The following is a 13,860-nucleotide window of genomic DNA, read 5'->3' on the forward strand; positions in this document are numbered from 1 at the left end:
TCACACTATGTATCCAGTGTCCGTGGTGACCGCTGACCCGTGCCCTATGTCCCCGAGTGCAGACCCGCTTGTCCATACTTAGCTGCAGCTCCGATGAAGAGGAAGCAGCCATCTACCAATCAAGCGGAGAGGCGCTGCCCCAAACCGCCAATCACGGCAGCTCACTGCTCCTGCTCCCTTCCTAATAGGACGCGCTGGTCTCGCGGGCGGGAGCAGGGCTACATCGTTGGGGCCAATCACTGCACTCGCTCAGTTGCAGGGATTGCAGTGATTGGCCCCAGTGATGTCGCTCTGCTCCCGCCCTCAAGACCGAGAAGATGGCTGTTTCCTCTTCATCGGAGCGATGTGCTACAGCTAAATATGGACAAACGGGTCTGCACTCGGGGACATAGGGCACGGGGCAGCGGGCACCACGGACACCCTCAAGACCGAGAAGATGGCTGTTTCCTCTTCATCGGAGCGGTGTGCTGCAGCTAAGTATGGACAAATGGGTCTGCACTTGGGGACATAGGGCACGGGTCAGCGGGCACCTCGGACACTGGATACATAGCGTGACAAGGAACAAAGGACAAGGACACAAAGAAGGCAGGACATAGACGGCGGACAAAACACAGCAGACACGTGTATATAGGATACATAGCTGGATCGAGTACACAGAGGGACAGACACCAGGTAGAATGCTGCAGCTAAGTATGGAAAAGGGGTCTGAATCCGGGAACATAGGAAGGGGGGAAGAGAGCAGGGGACAGACAGCGGGCAATACACCACCGACACAGGATACACAGTGAGATGAAGCACACGGACACAAAGAGTGCAGGAGACAAACAGTGGGCAATACACAGCAGACATGGACACAGGATACAGAGCCCGGATACACAGCGGAAGAAAGGACACAGGGACAGAATATACAGCAGGATGGATGACAGGGGGAGAGAATAGACAGCAATAATGTATGGGATCATATGGGACAGAGGACACTGATATGGAGGAGATGAGGACACTGGACACAGGGATAGGGAACAAAGGAGGGCACAAGAGGTACTTGAAAGGTACAAGGAGGACATAATTGGGGGGAGGAAGGTCTATAAGACACCCCTGCACTATAGATGCACTAGGTTTAGGATATTTTTTTTTCCTGGTTTTTGCCCTCTAAACCTAGGTGCGTCTTATAGTCCGGAGCGTCTTATAGTCCGAAAAATACGGTAGTTAAGCTGTGTACAGACATGGCATGATTGTATGCCTAATCCAACCACTTTCAGATGGAAAAGTCTGATTTTTGCATAGCATTCTCCAGACTCCATTCAGTGCTTGGAGATAAAAAGTGATGGGCCAGGTTGGGCTTTCCTGTAGTCATCACTTTGGTGGTAGTGGTGCTTGCTTCCTCTCCCCCTCCAGTTTGGCCTAACCAATTGGGTATGTACATTGCTCAGTTCCAGTAGCTTCTTGCTGCAATAGACCTATAATGTCTTTATTCAGCTTAATACATCCAGCTCTGCTAAATATAGTTCTCCTTCCTGGCAGGGCATTAGTGTTGCATAATTGTCCAATTTGTGTAGATCTAAGACTGCTGTAGATGGATTTTTATTTCTACACATGTGAGCTTACACACTGCAGGGATAGCGAAGTACTGTATTGTTGCAAAGGAAATAATCTCTAACCACTAATGCACGTGTTAAATGTTAAACAAGACTATTCTGGGGAAACCTTTTTAAGACGTTTTTCTTGTTCTTTTAGTCACTTAGTGCACAGTACTCAGCAGACAAGAGAGAAGATGAAAAGATGTGTGACCATTTAATACGAGCAGCCAAATACAGAGATCACGTGACTGCAACTCAGCTTGTACAGAAAATTGTCAATATTCTCACAGATAAACATGGAGCTTGGGGGAGCTCAGCAGCAAGGTAAGAACCTTTACTAGATCTGCATGGTAACGGGACTTTGTGATTTGTTTGATAAATAGTGTTACTCAATGGTTTAATTAGACAAAGTTCATAGCTTTGAAGTAACTGCAGTGTTAAAATAGACAAAATAGAGGTGCTGCCACTGCTAAACCTGTTTTAAAATTACTTTTTGCATTGCTGTCTATCAGTTGTATTGCCTTCAGTTGCTATTGAGTCATTGGAACAAGTATTCAGCCAGTGAAGTCCAACAGACACTTGATCTGTATACACATCACACCCACAACTATGCTAATGAAAGCCTTTGGTTGCTTTCATACAGCATGCTGTGCGCTGGAAGTCGCCAATCTACCGCATGGACAAACTGTTACCGCACGACCTCTGTGACGACCTGTGGCAGACCAGAAGTCCTGTAAAGCAACGCAGGGTTTGCCAAAATGTTAGCTTTGCGGTGTGCAGAAGCATATGTTTACAAAGCGCTTCTGCGCACTTCCATATCTTTAAAACAGAAAGTGACCAAGCGAGCGTCACTTCCTGTTTGGATCCTGTCCAGAAGGAGATTACCACATACTAACGCGGTTATTTCTGAAGGCCTGTTTTTAGTGGTGCAGCCCCTGGGCAACACTGCCACCAATACATGGTTTGAAGCCGGCCTATAGCTTTATAAAGACTGGCGTTTTGTTGCCCCAAGTGATCTTTTGTGTTAGCTTAGGTTGTCATTTGTACAAGTGCTCCCCATGAACCATATCCTCAGTTGCAGGACCCCCAAGTCGCAGCAATCTCAGGCAATGTAGTAAGGAAATGGTTCCTCACTGCTACGAGGATATAAATAATCACATCCTGTGACATTAAAGGAAAACAAGTGTATCAGGCAAACTATCATCTATGATTGCCCAATACATGTGTGCGTTTTTTTGGTCCAGTGTTACAATAAAGATGTGATTGTTGCGTTAGATCCTTGCAGCATTATGAACCCATTCATTTCCTTACCCCAATCCTAGGAATGTAACTACAAACCATAGGACTCCCATCTCTCCTGGCTTAGCCTCACAGCACTGGGGGCTGATCTGGCAGAGGTCATAAAACAAATGAGGCCTTTGTGATCCTTCTATCCGTCAACAAGTGTAGCTCTACAACACCTGATCTGGAGGATGCACCTTTAGAGTGGGGAGAAGAGGGAAGGGAGTGGGTACAGCTCTGGGCCCCCTCTGCAGTTGCTGGGACTGCTTTCTTTATGGTTACACCCATGAACATTCTTTATATAGATATGTTCCACAGCTCTCTGCTTTGTTTCCATAGAGGGAGGATGGACAGGGAGAGTCCCACTATAACTGCAGCCAGAAATACTGTAGCAGTCATCTGTGTATTTTTGCTGAAGAGGGTGCTGATACTACCTGTACACACACCAGAATGTCACATTGCACTTTCATAGACAATCATTTCGGACCTATAAAAGTCTGGGTGTGGGCCCTGCACTAATTCAGCATGGCCACTGAGATGCTAATAATTCCAGGTTGATGCCAGATAATGCAAATATTGTATGCAAATGTTGCAGCTTGATCATAGACTAACCCAACTCTACTGTGGTGGGCTTTGATAGGTCAATTTTTAAGCAGCATAAATTTGCATACAATATTTCCATAACCCTGCATTTACTCTGAATTATTTGGATTGCACTGACCATCCCTACTCCTTATGGTGGTTGCCAAGTGGTAATAGAGGTGCTCAGACCAAAAGATGCATGCCAGCAGGTGGTAATCGGATCAGTCCAAAAGATGGTCCGTATGCCTGTTCATTTTTATATCCTTATTTCAAAAGTTACAGAACATTTCGGGAGCTCACGCTTTCTCAGGGTAGGATGTATGTGCCCATACAAGGGATAAAATAATAATTTCAGGCAACAAAAATTACAGTAGTTCTTTAGTGAATAACTTACAATTCAAAATAATTCTGTTTTTCTTCTTTCCATACAAATACAAGAAGCCTATTACCCAAATCAGTCTCTTATTATTTTAAAGTAAACCTTAAAGGGAACCTAAACTGAGAAGGATATGGGGTTTTCCTTTTAAAAGAATACGTTACCTGACTCTCCTGCTGATCCTGTGTCTCTAATACTTTCAGCCACAGCCCCTGAACAAGCATGCAGATCAGGTGCTCTGACTGGAGTCAGACTGGATTAGCTGTATGCTTGTTTCAGGTCTGTGATTCAGCCACTACTGCAACTAAAGAGATCAGCAGGATGACAGGCAACTGGTATTGTTTAAAAGGAAATATCCATATCCCTCACAGTTTAGGTTCCCTTTAAGCCGGGAAAAAGAGTTTTACTCACCTGGGGCTTCCAATAGCCCCCTGCAGCTGTCCTGTGAACTCGCCGTGTCCCTCCGTCCTCCTTTCCCTGCCGGCGGCCACTTCTGGTTTTGCCGTCAGGACCCGACAGGCTGGGAACGCGAGTGATTATTAGCATTCCCAGCCACAATAGCTCCCTCTATGCTGCTATAGGGAGCAATTGTGGCTGGGAACGCGAATAATCACTCACGTTCCCAGCCTGTCTGGTCCTGACGGCGAAACCGGAAATGGCCGCCGGCGGGGACAGGAGGATCGGAGGGACACGGCGAGGGCATCGGACAGCTGCAGGGGGCTATTGGAAGCCCCAGGTGAGTAAAACTCAATTTTTTTTCCGGCTTAAGGTTACCTTTAAAGGCGCACTGTGGCGAAAAAATTGTAAAATTTAAAATATGCACAAACCTAGACCAATAAGAAATATGATTTTTCCAGAGTAAAATGAGCCATAAATTACTTTTCTCCTATGTTGCTGTCACTTGCAGTAGGCAGTAGAAATCTGACAGAAGCGACAGGTTTTGGACTAGTCCATCACTTCACAGGGCAGCAAGGCTTTTATACTTTATATAGATATTCCCTAAAAAGGATTTAAACAATGATGCTGGCCAGCTTCCTTGCTACAGTTTTTTGGCAGTTGGACAGAGCAACTGCCATTCACTAAGTGCTTTTAAAAATAAATAAATCCCTGAGAATCCCCCATGAAGAAATGAACTAGTCCAAAACCTGTCACTTCTGTCAGATTTCTACTACCTTCTGTAAGTGACAGCAACATAGGAGAAAAGTAATTTATGGCTTGGTTTACTCTGGAAAAAACGTACTTATTTGCTTGTTTGCATATATTTTAAATTTTTTTCCCCATTGTGCCCCTTTAAAGTGGACCCAAATTAAAAATACAAGATTTCAGAAATAAAATCTATTTTCTAAATTATAATAGTAAATAGCAGCCTTTTTTCAGCTGCATGATGACAAATATAAAATATTTTACATTTATTGGCGGAACCCCTCCCTTCCTTTCAAATTGCTGGGACAAAATCCGGCAAACTGGTGGAGTAGATGGTGTCCGGCAATGGAGGAATTGCTAATGGCTGCCCCCAGTATAATCCTAGCTATGAAAAGAGAAGGGTGAAAAGCATGCACTGAAATGCTCATAGGTTTGAAGGAGTGTTTATTTATCTTTGTATGTGTCAGAGTGGTGCAACTAAATGTTTAATAAAAAAAAGTTTGGTTTGGGTCAGCTTTAAGTTACCATTTGCTAATGATTATACAGGTATGTTCCTCAGCTCCTTCCTGAGCAGTCTGTCCCTTCCTGTGGGATGTATCCCAATGCAAGTTGCAGTGAGAACTATAATAGTTTTAGTACCTTTTGAGCTTACTGACCCTCTTAAGGGTTGCACACCATAATTCTCAAGATGAAGTTTCACCCTTTAATAGTTTTTCACTTCCGGCCATGTATGATACATGGTCCTATGTACTAAAGTAAAAAGCCTTAAAACAATGACTTAATGACATCACAATCCAACCAAAATCTTTCAGATACAGTGGTTTATGTAAATCATGTAATCCATGCACAATAAAAAGTGAATATCATTTTACAATCAGTACAGACTCTATAGAAACCAATTATTGCCCAGTGTGTCCTGTAGCTGTAGCAATGATATATGTCCGAAGGGTATGACGTGCCCTGGCCAAGCCAATCGCAGATGTCCAGGGAGGCGAGATAGCTTCTCATGGTTACCAAGACTACGAGTCTGCAGAGAGACGTGTGCATCTGCACATTGCTATGAGTACATCATTGCTATAGCGACACTGTGATTTGTACATTGAAAAGAGACCACGGTGTTCAATAGCATTAGAGCAATTTTTTGTACTTTGTCCAAGGGTTGGCCTGTGCCAGAAGGCTTTTGGGCTGCTATTACTACCAGATTGTCTGGTATTTTTATATTGTATGTCCTCTACAGAGCAACCCTAAATGAATACCTTCATTACATCATTATTTCTTTTATGGAAAGCATGTTAATTACAGCTACTTTCACATGGTAGAACACTTCTCCTACATACCAACGGCCATCATGGGGAAACATAACAAACAAAACAAACATTTAATTGCTTTGGCAGAAAGTGGCATAACATGGACACCCCCTACGGTACATGATTTACCATGTAAAGTACCAGTGTATAGTTTTTTTGGTAGTGGAGTGAGCTGGAACATGTCGGGAATGCCGGATTTTTCTGATCAATTTTTATAAAAAATTGAGTGGTGAAGGGTAGATTGTCAGTTTCTGTATATATACTTTTATGCAATTTTCTCAGAGTTTTCAATCCTTTTTTTTTTTCATAATTGGGTAAAAATTTAACTCAGATGTGTGGTACATTGGTCAGATTTTTTAGATGTTACAATCAGTCAGAAAAATTGCTTGCAATTTTTGAATTTAAGTTATTTTAAAAATTGTGCAGGTGTATGGACACCTGCACAGCAGCAGGAAGTAAAAATTCTCACCAGGGACATGGACAGCAATGCGCTGCCATCATTTATAAACCTTTTTATTGCTATTGGCAAGTTTTTTTGTTTTATTTCCTTTGCCTGTGTGTCTACTGAAAACCTTTTTTCCTTTCTTTGTAATACAAGCAAATGAGATAGGTGGTAAAGAATGGGCTTACTTTAGGAAGTGTGTGGGTGTATATAGATATAGATGTATAGATATGTGTATGTATGTGTATATACTGGATATTTATTATTGTCAGTATTTTATATAGCGCTAACATCTTACGCAGTGCTGTATAGAGTATATTGTCTTGCCGCTTAACTGTCCCTCAAATGGGCTCACAATCTAATCACTACTATAGTCCTATGTCTATGTATGTATTATGTAGTGCTTGTTTCGTAGTCTAGGACCGATCTGGGGGGAAGCCAATTAACTTATCTATGTTTTCGGGATGTAGGAGGAAACCAGAGTGCCTGGGGGAAACCTGCGCAGAAACTGGGTGTACATACAAATTCCATGCAGATAATGGATTTTTTCCTGTATGACTGTTGGTGGAAAATGTTTCACTCCTGCATTTGAGTGATCCTTGCATTACCTGAGTAATGGGCACCATGTGTTACTATAGCAACACATGCGTTACCTAGGTGGCATGAGTTTTGTACTAATACAGCGCCAACATCTTCCGTAGCACTGTACAAAGTATAGTCTTGTCAAATAACTGTCCCTCAGAGGGGCTCACAATCTAATCCCCTACCATCCCATCCTCCTGTTTGCTATATGTTTTGGGGAGTTGCACTAATTTCCACAATTTGCACTGCTTCAGTTACATAAGTACTCAAACCTGTCCTTGCGACTCCCCAACTGTGCATGTTTTGCAGGCAATCTCACCTATGCACAGGTGGGGTAATTGGTGTCTCAGCTACATGGAATCCACCTGGCTGAGACACTACCCCACCTGTGCATAGATGAGGTTGCCTGCAAAACATGCAGTGTTGGGGAGTCACGAAGACAGGTTTGAGAATTACTGGGCTAAGGAATCGCCACATAGAAAGATACTTGGTTCTGTATGGAGCCCAAATGAAGCACTGGCTGTAAATATGTCTTTGCAATGTCGAAATTGGCTATTTTGGATGCCAGTAGTAATCCTAATGGGCAGAACGATTGCATAGTGAATGGCTCGCCTTGCAGGGCCACCAGTTCGAATACCAGCCAGGGCACTATTTGCACAGAGTTTCTATGTTAACCCCAGTGTCTGTGTGGGTTTTCACTGGGTGCTATGGTTTCCTTCCACATGCCAAAACCATACTAATGACTTGATTCTTCAGAAATTGGCCTTCAACTGATAGAGGTATGGCTATGGTAGGGATTAAATTGTGAGCTCCTCCGAGGGACAGTTGGTGATAATATATATACTCTGTAAAGCCCTGCGTAAGATCTCTGCACTGTATACATTTTAAAGTGTAACTGTTGAGCATAAAATAAAAAATCAATTCTTTATTTTTATCTGGTAAACAAGTAATAAGAATGCTAGCCAGGTAATACAAAAGTTAAAATCACTGTTACTTTTCTTGTTGATAAATGATCATTCCCCAGTCTACCTGACTCTTATTTGGTACACAAAATTTGGTACGCAAAAAGGAAGTTGCAGGGCATGCTAGGTTGTCCTTTTTTGCTGCTCTACTTCCCCCTTCAGACTTAACTAATGCAGCCTGATGGGCTGAAGCCTCTTTCCCCCTGGTTTCCCCTCCCACACCTCTGTTCCTCTCTGGCCAGTTTTTCTCATGCTGAGACAATGCACTTTCTATAGTGTAGGCATACACAATCAGGCAGAGGAGACTAAGGGAGGAAATTACATCAGAATTGGCTTCAAAATAGCCACACTTAAAATGGGAAATGCTAAGAATTTTCTTTTTTTACTGTAGAAAAATCACTAAAATCAAACTGTGTACAATGCAATACATATGTTCTGTAAGTAGAGCAAGTATGTATCTACTTACATATGTGTTGTTGTTTTTTTCTGAGATCGTATGGCTGACATCTCCTCTTTAAACAATAATCTAATCCTAAAAAAAAAAGCATATTTTTAGCTAGTTCATAAGATTTTAATATGAGTGCAGTCTTCTGCATTTATCTTATTTTACAAATCGTGGTATAATCCGTTGTAACGGAGTTCTATTTACCGGACTTAATTCTGTACTTTTTTTTTTTTAAGCCTTCTTGTTGATATAAAGTTTGGCAAAGCAAGTGTTAATATAATCTTGTTTCATGTCCTTTAGTAAATTAAATCTCCCAAGGATTTTTGGTTTAATTTCGTTTGTGCTATTTTCATTCCGTTCTGTCCTTTGGAATTCATATCGCTTGCTTGTTGCCAGGACCTGGAGCCTCAATACTTTCCCATTAATGTCATTTATTTTGTTTCGGTATTGATGGCTTTCCTAATGCCGTCCGATCAGTAGGCTGCAATGCTGGCAGCTGGCCCAGGATCGGCAGTGGTTTTAATAAATCACAATCAGACCCATGCCATTACATCAATATTTTTAGTCAATTATAGAGAAGGTCAGGTGCTGCATTCAGCAGTGACGCTCCAGCATGTGGCATTTTGAGAAAACATCTGGTGCTGCAACCAACATGCAAGTAAGGACGGATGGAAGAAAAGAAAAAAATTCAATATTGCCCATTTGAGGCAGATCAAATGAAATCTGCATTATTATGGGCAAACCACAGATGATTACATGTTCCTTTTTCCCCTTACACTCTGTGGTTATTACACCTAATTCTGTTGTTATAAATAAAGAGATTCCCAGGTTCCATTTCAATGAAAATGAAAATATTCTTTTCTGTGAAGCAGATGGGATTTGTTGTTCCCTCACAGCAGGCATCTAATATCTTTTGACACCTAGTGACCTGTCTGAATGCAATTTGTGTCTTAATATCAGGCTTACACAAGCTGCTGCCATGGAGAGGCAATGCGTTCCTTAGCCTGGTATTTTTTCTCCCCCTTTCTTAATTTCATCTGGAGAGACTGAGACAATGTTCCAGTGTCCAGCCACGGAGAACTGGGAAAGATTTGACTTTTCTTCGTACACAAGCACTCAAAAGGAAAAAAAAAAAAAGGAATATATAAATATTTTATTTTATTTTTTTTCATTACCTGTCTAGGTAAAATGTGACTGCAACCAACTCGTATCTTTTTCGTAAACTAATGTCGAGAAAGTGAGGCTCAGGTGAAAAAGACCGACCATTACTGATCAGGAATAGCGGAATAAGCAAAAATATGGGGCCCCGAACTGAACAGAGTGGCGGCAGAAGTAATTTTTTTTCTCCACACACTATGCACCTAACAGGCATTGTGTTTATTTGGGTCAGGAGACAAATCATCTCTCATGTAGATGACACCTGGTAAAGTGGCTGAATGTAAGAAGGATGAGAAGAGATGATGGAGAACAGTGGATGAAAGTCTCTGAGGACAGGCTACCCTTTTCTCATCGCGTCCTTCATTGCATTCTAATAGGCTGACTAATGTACCATAGAAATTCACTCTGGATCTTCAGATAGTCAAGGGAGAGGGGAAAAAAAAGTGGTGCTCCTTGTCGTCAGAATAAAATTCATAAGTAGTATTCCGTACGTAAATAATTTTAGCCGCAGCAATAAGGGACTCAGCATTTTTTATACCAATAGCCGGGATGTTAGCGCGTAGAAGCAGAGTTAGGTTGCAGCTGCTTTCAAGACTTTAGAGATTGCTTGGAACATGTTCTAATGGATGCCCTCAAGCAATAAGCTTTCTCTTTTTTTTTTTTTTTTTTTTTTTTTTTTCCCTGTGAAACATTCATCTTTTCCCCCCTTTTTCCCCCCCTGCACGTCAAGAGCCTTGCCGGTAAAAATCTTTGTGATGCTCTCTTCAATTTTTCTTCAGTAAATCAAATCTTCTTCCTTTCAAAAAAGATGAATGCTATAAGGAACGGGTGTTATAAAAGAAAGAAAGGAGACCAAGAAAAATCAATGCAGGCAAAATTGAAACAGTATGCCTTGGTATTGATTGGCCTTGTGAAATCGAAACTAACAGCTTTGTAACTGTTCCAGTGGACAGTTAGCTGACCTGTAATGGACAAACTATCAATATTAGCATTGCCATTTTATCTTGTAGTATGTCATTTTGGAAAAGAGCGCCCACAGCAAGGAGTGGGGCCTGGGCTGATATTCTAATGCAGTATACAGGCAGGTTCTTTACTGCTTCCTCGCACTTCTCCCCAGTCATTTGTAGATAAGGATAACACTCGTCAGCCCCAGATAACATTAGGCTCATTAGATTGGTTGTTTTCTGCACATTCCAATTTATCCCTTGCAGACGCAGAATTGTGGCAAGACTAAACTCAATTAGAGCCCCTTTCCTCCAGCCTTTAGGTTATCCCTGTGATTATGACTGTTGACCTCCATTTTGGCCTCTGTGTAGCTCCTCAGTACAGTTGAATTCTTTAGCCCTATTGTTTGCAGTATCTTGCAGCAAGGAAGGAGTTACTCAGGCTGGTTTCTCTTTTCTGTTTATTACTTTTGTGATGAGATTTCACTTAGCATTTTTGTAATGAATGAAAACGGGTACCTTGTAGAATTGCAATCCCATTAGCCTGCAGTGCACTGAAATGTGAAATGCAATCAAAGCAAATGTATGCAGGCAAAATAAAAAAAACACACACACACAGTCTCTCCCAGCCCCCTCAGTGCTTCTCTTTCACCGTTTCCCCACCCTGCAGTTATTGCACTTGACATCAGTGTAAAGTAACATTCATTGCTCTCTCTGGAGCTCTGATGATGTTTGGAATTTTTTTTATTGCCAGCATCAGCCCGTGTAATAATATTGTGAAATGGCTTAATAAAACTAACAATTCTCCCAGTCGTACCAGGGCTGAACCCCCCTATGCATCACGGAATGACAAACCATCCATAATAAGGCAATGTAATATGAAGAGTAAGATCACAAGTTCTGAGCTTATTAATGAAGCTGGAATGATAGAATTTCTGGGAAACTGTTACCCTGGCAGTGTTTGGGAGAGAGGTGTGTGCGTATGCATATATATATATAATGTATATATGTGTGTGTGTATGTATGTATATGTGTGTATATGTATATATCTATCATACATACATACATACATACATACATACATACATACATACATACATACATACATACATACACTCACTCACTGTGTGTGTGTACAGTATATGCAGTTTTGTCTTGTAAAAAAAAAAAAAAAAGTTGAAAAGCATATTGTATCAGTAAATTGTCATATAGCCATGGTATTTCTGTTGAGCCTTGGTCTATACACAGTGCTGGAGCCATAACGGATAGTAAGAACAGCCTTCTTGCTATATGTACTAGTGTAAATTGTAACTACCATCGTGAGTAGCTTTTTTCCCCCGCTTTCTTTTATAAGTATAGTCTAGTTGTAGCTCAAGTGATAAATACAATTTGCAAAAATATATGCAAGCCATCTTACTTGGCTTGTACAGTGAGGGCAATTGTACTTAGCCAGGCCTTTGATGCGGAAAGCCTAGCCATACAACATGGCCAGGTTGAGGATTCTGTTTTCTACATTGACCAGTGGTCCACCCACAATTTACTTGCGGAATGAACAGTTTATGGTGGATGCACCCAAAAATGATGAAATAAGTTAAAAACTGTTTAAAAAGAGAGGTATTGTTTTTAGCTTTTACCTCTCTGGAAGACGCACACCAGTCATATTTTTGTGGGTATTCACAAAAATAGGGACAATGTGTTTCTTGGGTTTATACGCCTTCTATAGGTCAGTACATTTAATGTACCAAACTGCTGGGGTTTGTGAAGTTGGAATGTCTCTAGCTTGGTAAACCCTGTCCATTTGGCACATTAACTGTTTTGTGTGATAAAATTGAGACTACCCACCAATAAAAGACTAGAGTGTATCTTGCAGAGTAGGCCAACAATACCTCTTTTAAACCTTCCCAACATTGACAAGCTTGACTCATCCATGAAAAAATAACTAGGAACAGTATGGGCGGGTCAGGCTCGTCCAGCAATTAAAATTACCTCAGTCATGGCTGGCACCTCATGGCTTCCTTGTGAGCACATTCCCGACATCTACTTTGCAATCCACGGTGACGATCTCTGTTCTTACTAGTTTGTTGCTTTCTGTCCCTCCGTCTCCCAGCAGCAATTGCCGCTAGGAGACTGTTAGATGGCGAAATCGCCGTCTATTTACTCTGTACAGTGCTGCGATTTACGGCAGTGCTGTACTGGGGACAGCCGTGTGACAGGGCTGTCCCCCTGGGCGGCAAGGAAGCGATCCGCTGTCATAGGCTGAAGCCTCTGACAGCTGATCGCGCTGATTGGCTGGCATGGGGAGGGAGGGCTGGGGAAATCATTTTTAAAAAAGCAGTTATTTATTAAAAAAAAATATTTCTTAAAAAATGAACAAACATCCTGGGAGCATTCACAGCACACTAACAGAAAGCTTTGTTGGTGGGCAGAAAAGGGGGGGGGGGGGGGGGAATCACTTGTGTGTACTGATTTGTACGCCCTGCAGCGAGGCCTTAAAGCTGCAGTGACCTTTTTTGTAAACAAAAATGACCTGTCACTAGGGAGTTTTAAGCCCAGGGTCCTCAAGTAATTAACTTTTTTAAAATAATTTTTGGGCACCTCCACCCTAAATCCGTTATACACCTCTGTTGGTAGATTGTAGTTTATTTTGTTTTTATAACAAGAATATGTTACCAGGTGTGACCGTTTGAGTCCCAAAGATCCAGGGACCCAAACCAGAGCAGGGGCTGGTTGTTTCCCCCGGCTTTTATTGGTGGTTGCAATCCCATGCAACCTGTCTTGTAATAGTGCAGTACTGTATTATACCAGGATTTATATTTTAGATCAAATCTTACTCACAAGTACAAGATTATCTTCTCACAGACACAAGCAAATAAATGGGAATGGCTATATGATGCTGTGGATGAATCTAAATGTACATTCACCTACCCACTGCCCCCATCATCATTCTTGAAGAAAGAATAAAGGCCTAAATACTAAACAGACATATGGTGTTAGGCATAGAGGAGGGTAGTGTTAGGCAGAGGGGAGGTTAGGGTTGGCACAGGATAGGGGTAGGTTACTG

The 13,860-nt window shown here is 41.8% G+C and overlaps 1 protein-coding gene across 3 annotated transcripts in view; it reads left to right on the forward strand.

Annotated features, from left to right (window-relative positions):
• LRBA (LPS responsive beige-like anchor protein) overlaps positions 1–13,860 on the forward strand; it is a 677,685-nt gene that overhangs the window by 194,450 nt on the left and 469,375 nt on the right. For 2 of the 3 annotated variants that reach the window (XM_068279131.1, XM_068279139.1), the window contains exon 18: positions 1,735–1,901. In XM_068279131.1, coding sequence (XP_068135232.1) covers positions 1,735–1,901 — 167 coding nt within the window. Of the gene's footprint in view, positions 1–1,734; positions 1,902–10,894; positions 10,937–13,860 lie in introns of those variants that run through there. The other variant, XM_068279143.1, reaches the window with a different exon arrangement.

Source organism: Hyperolius riggenbachi, chromosome 1 (genome assembly GCF_040937935.1).
Source record: "Hyperolius riggenbachi isolate aHypRig1 chromosome 1, aHypRig1.pri, whole genome shotgun sequence".
Classification (NCBI taxonomy): Eukaryota; Metazoa; Chordata; class Amphibia; order Anura; family Hyperoliidae; genus Hyperolius; species Hyperolius riggenbachi.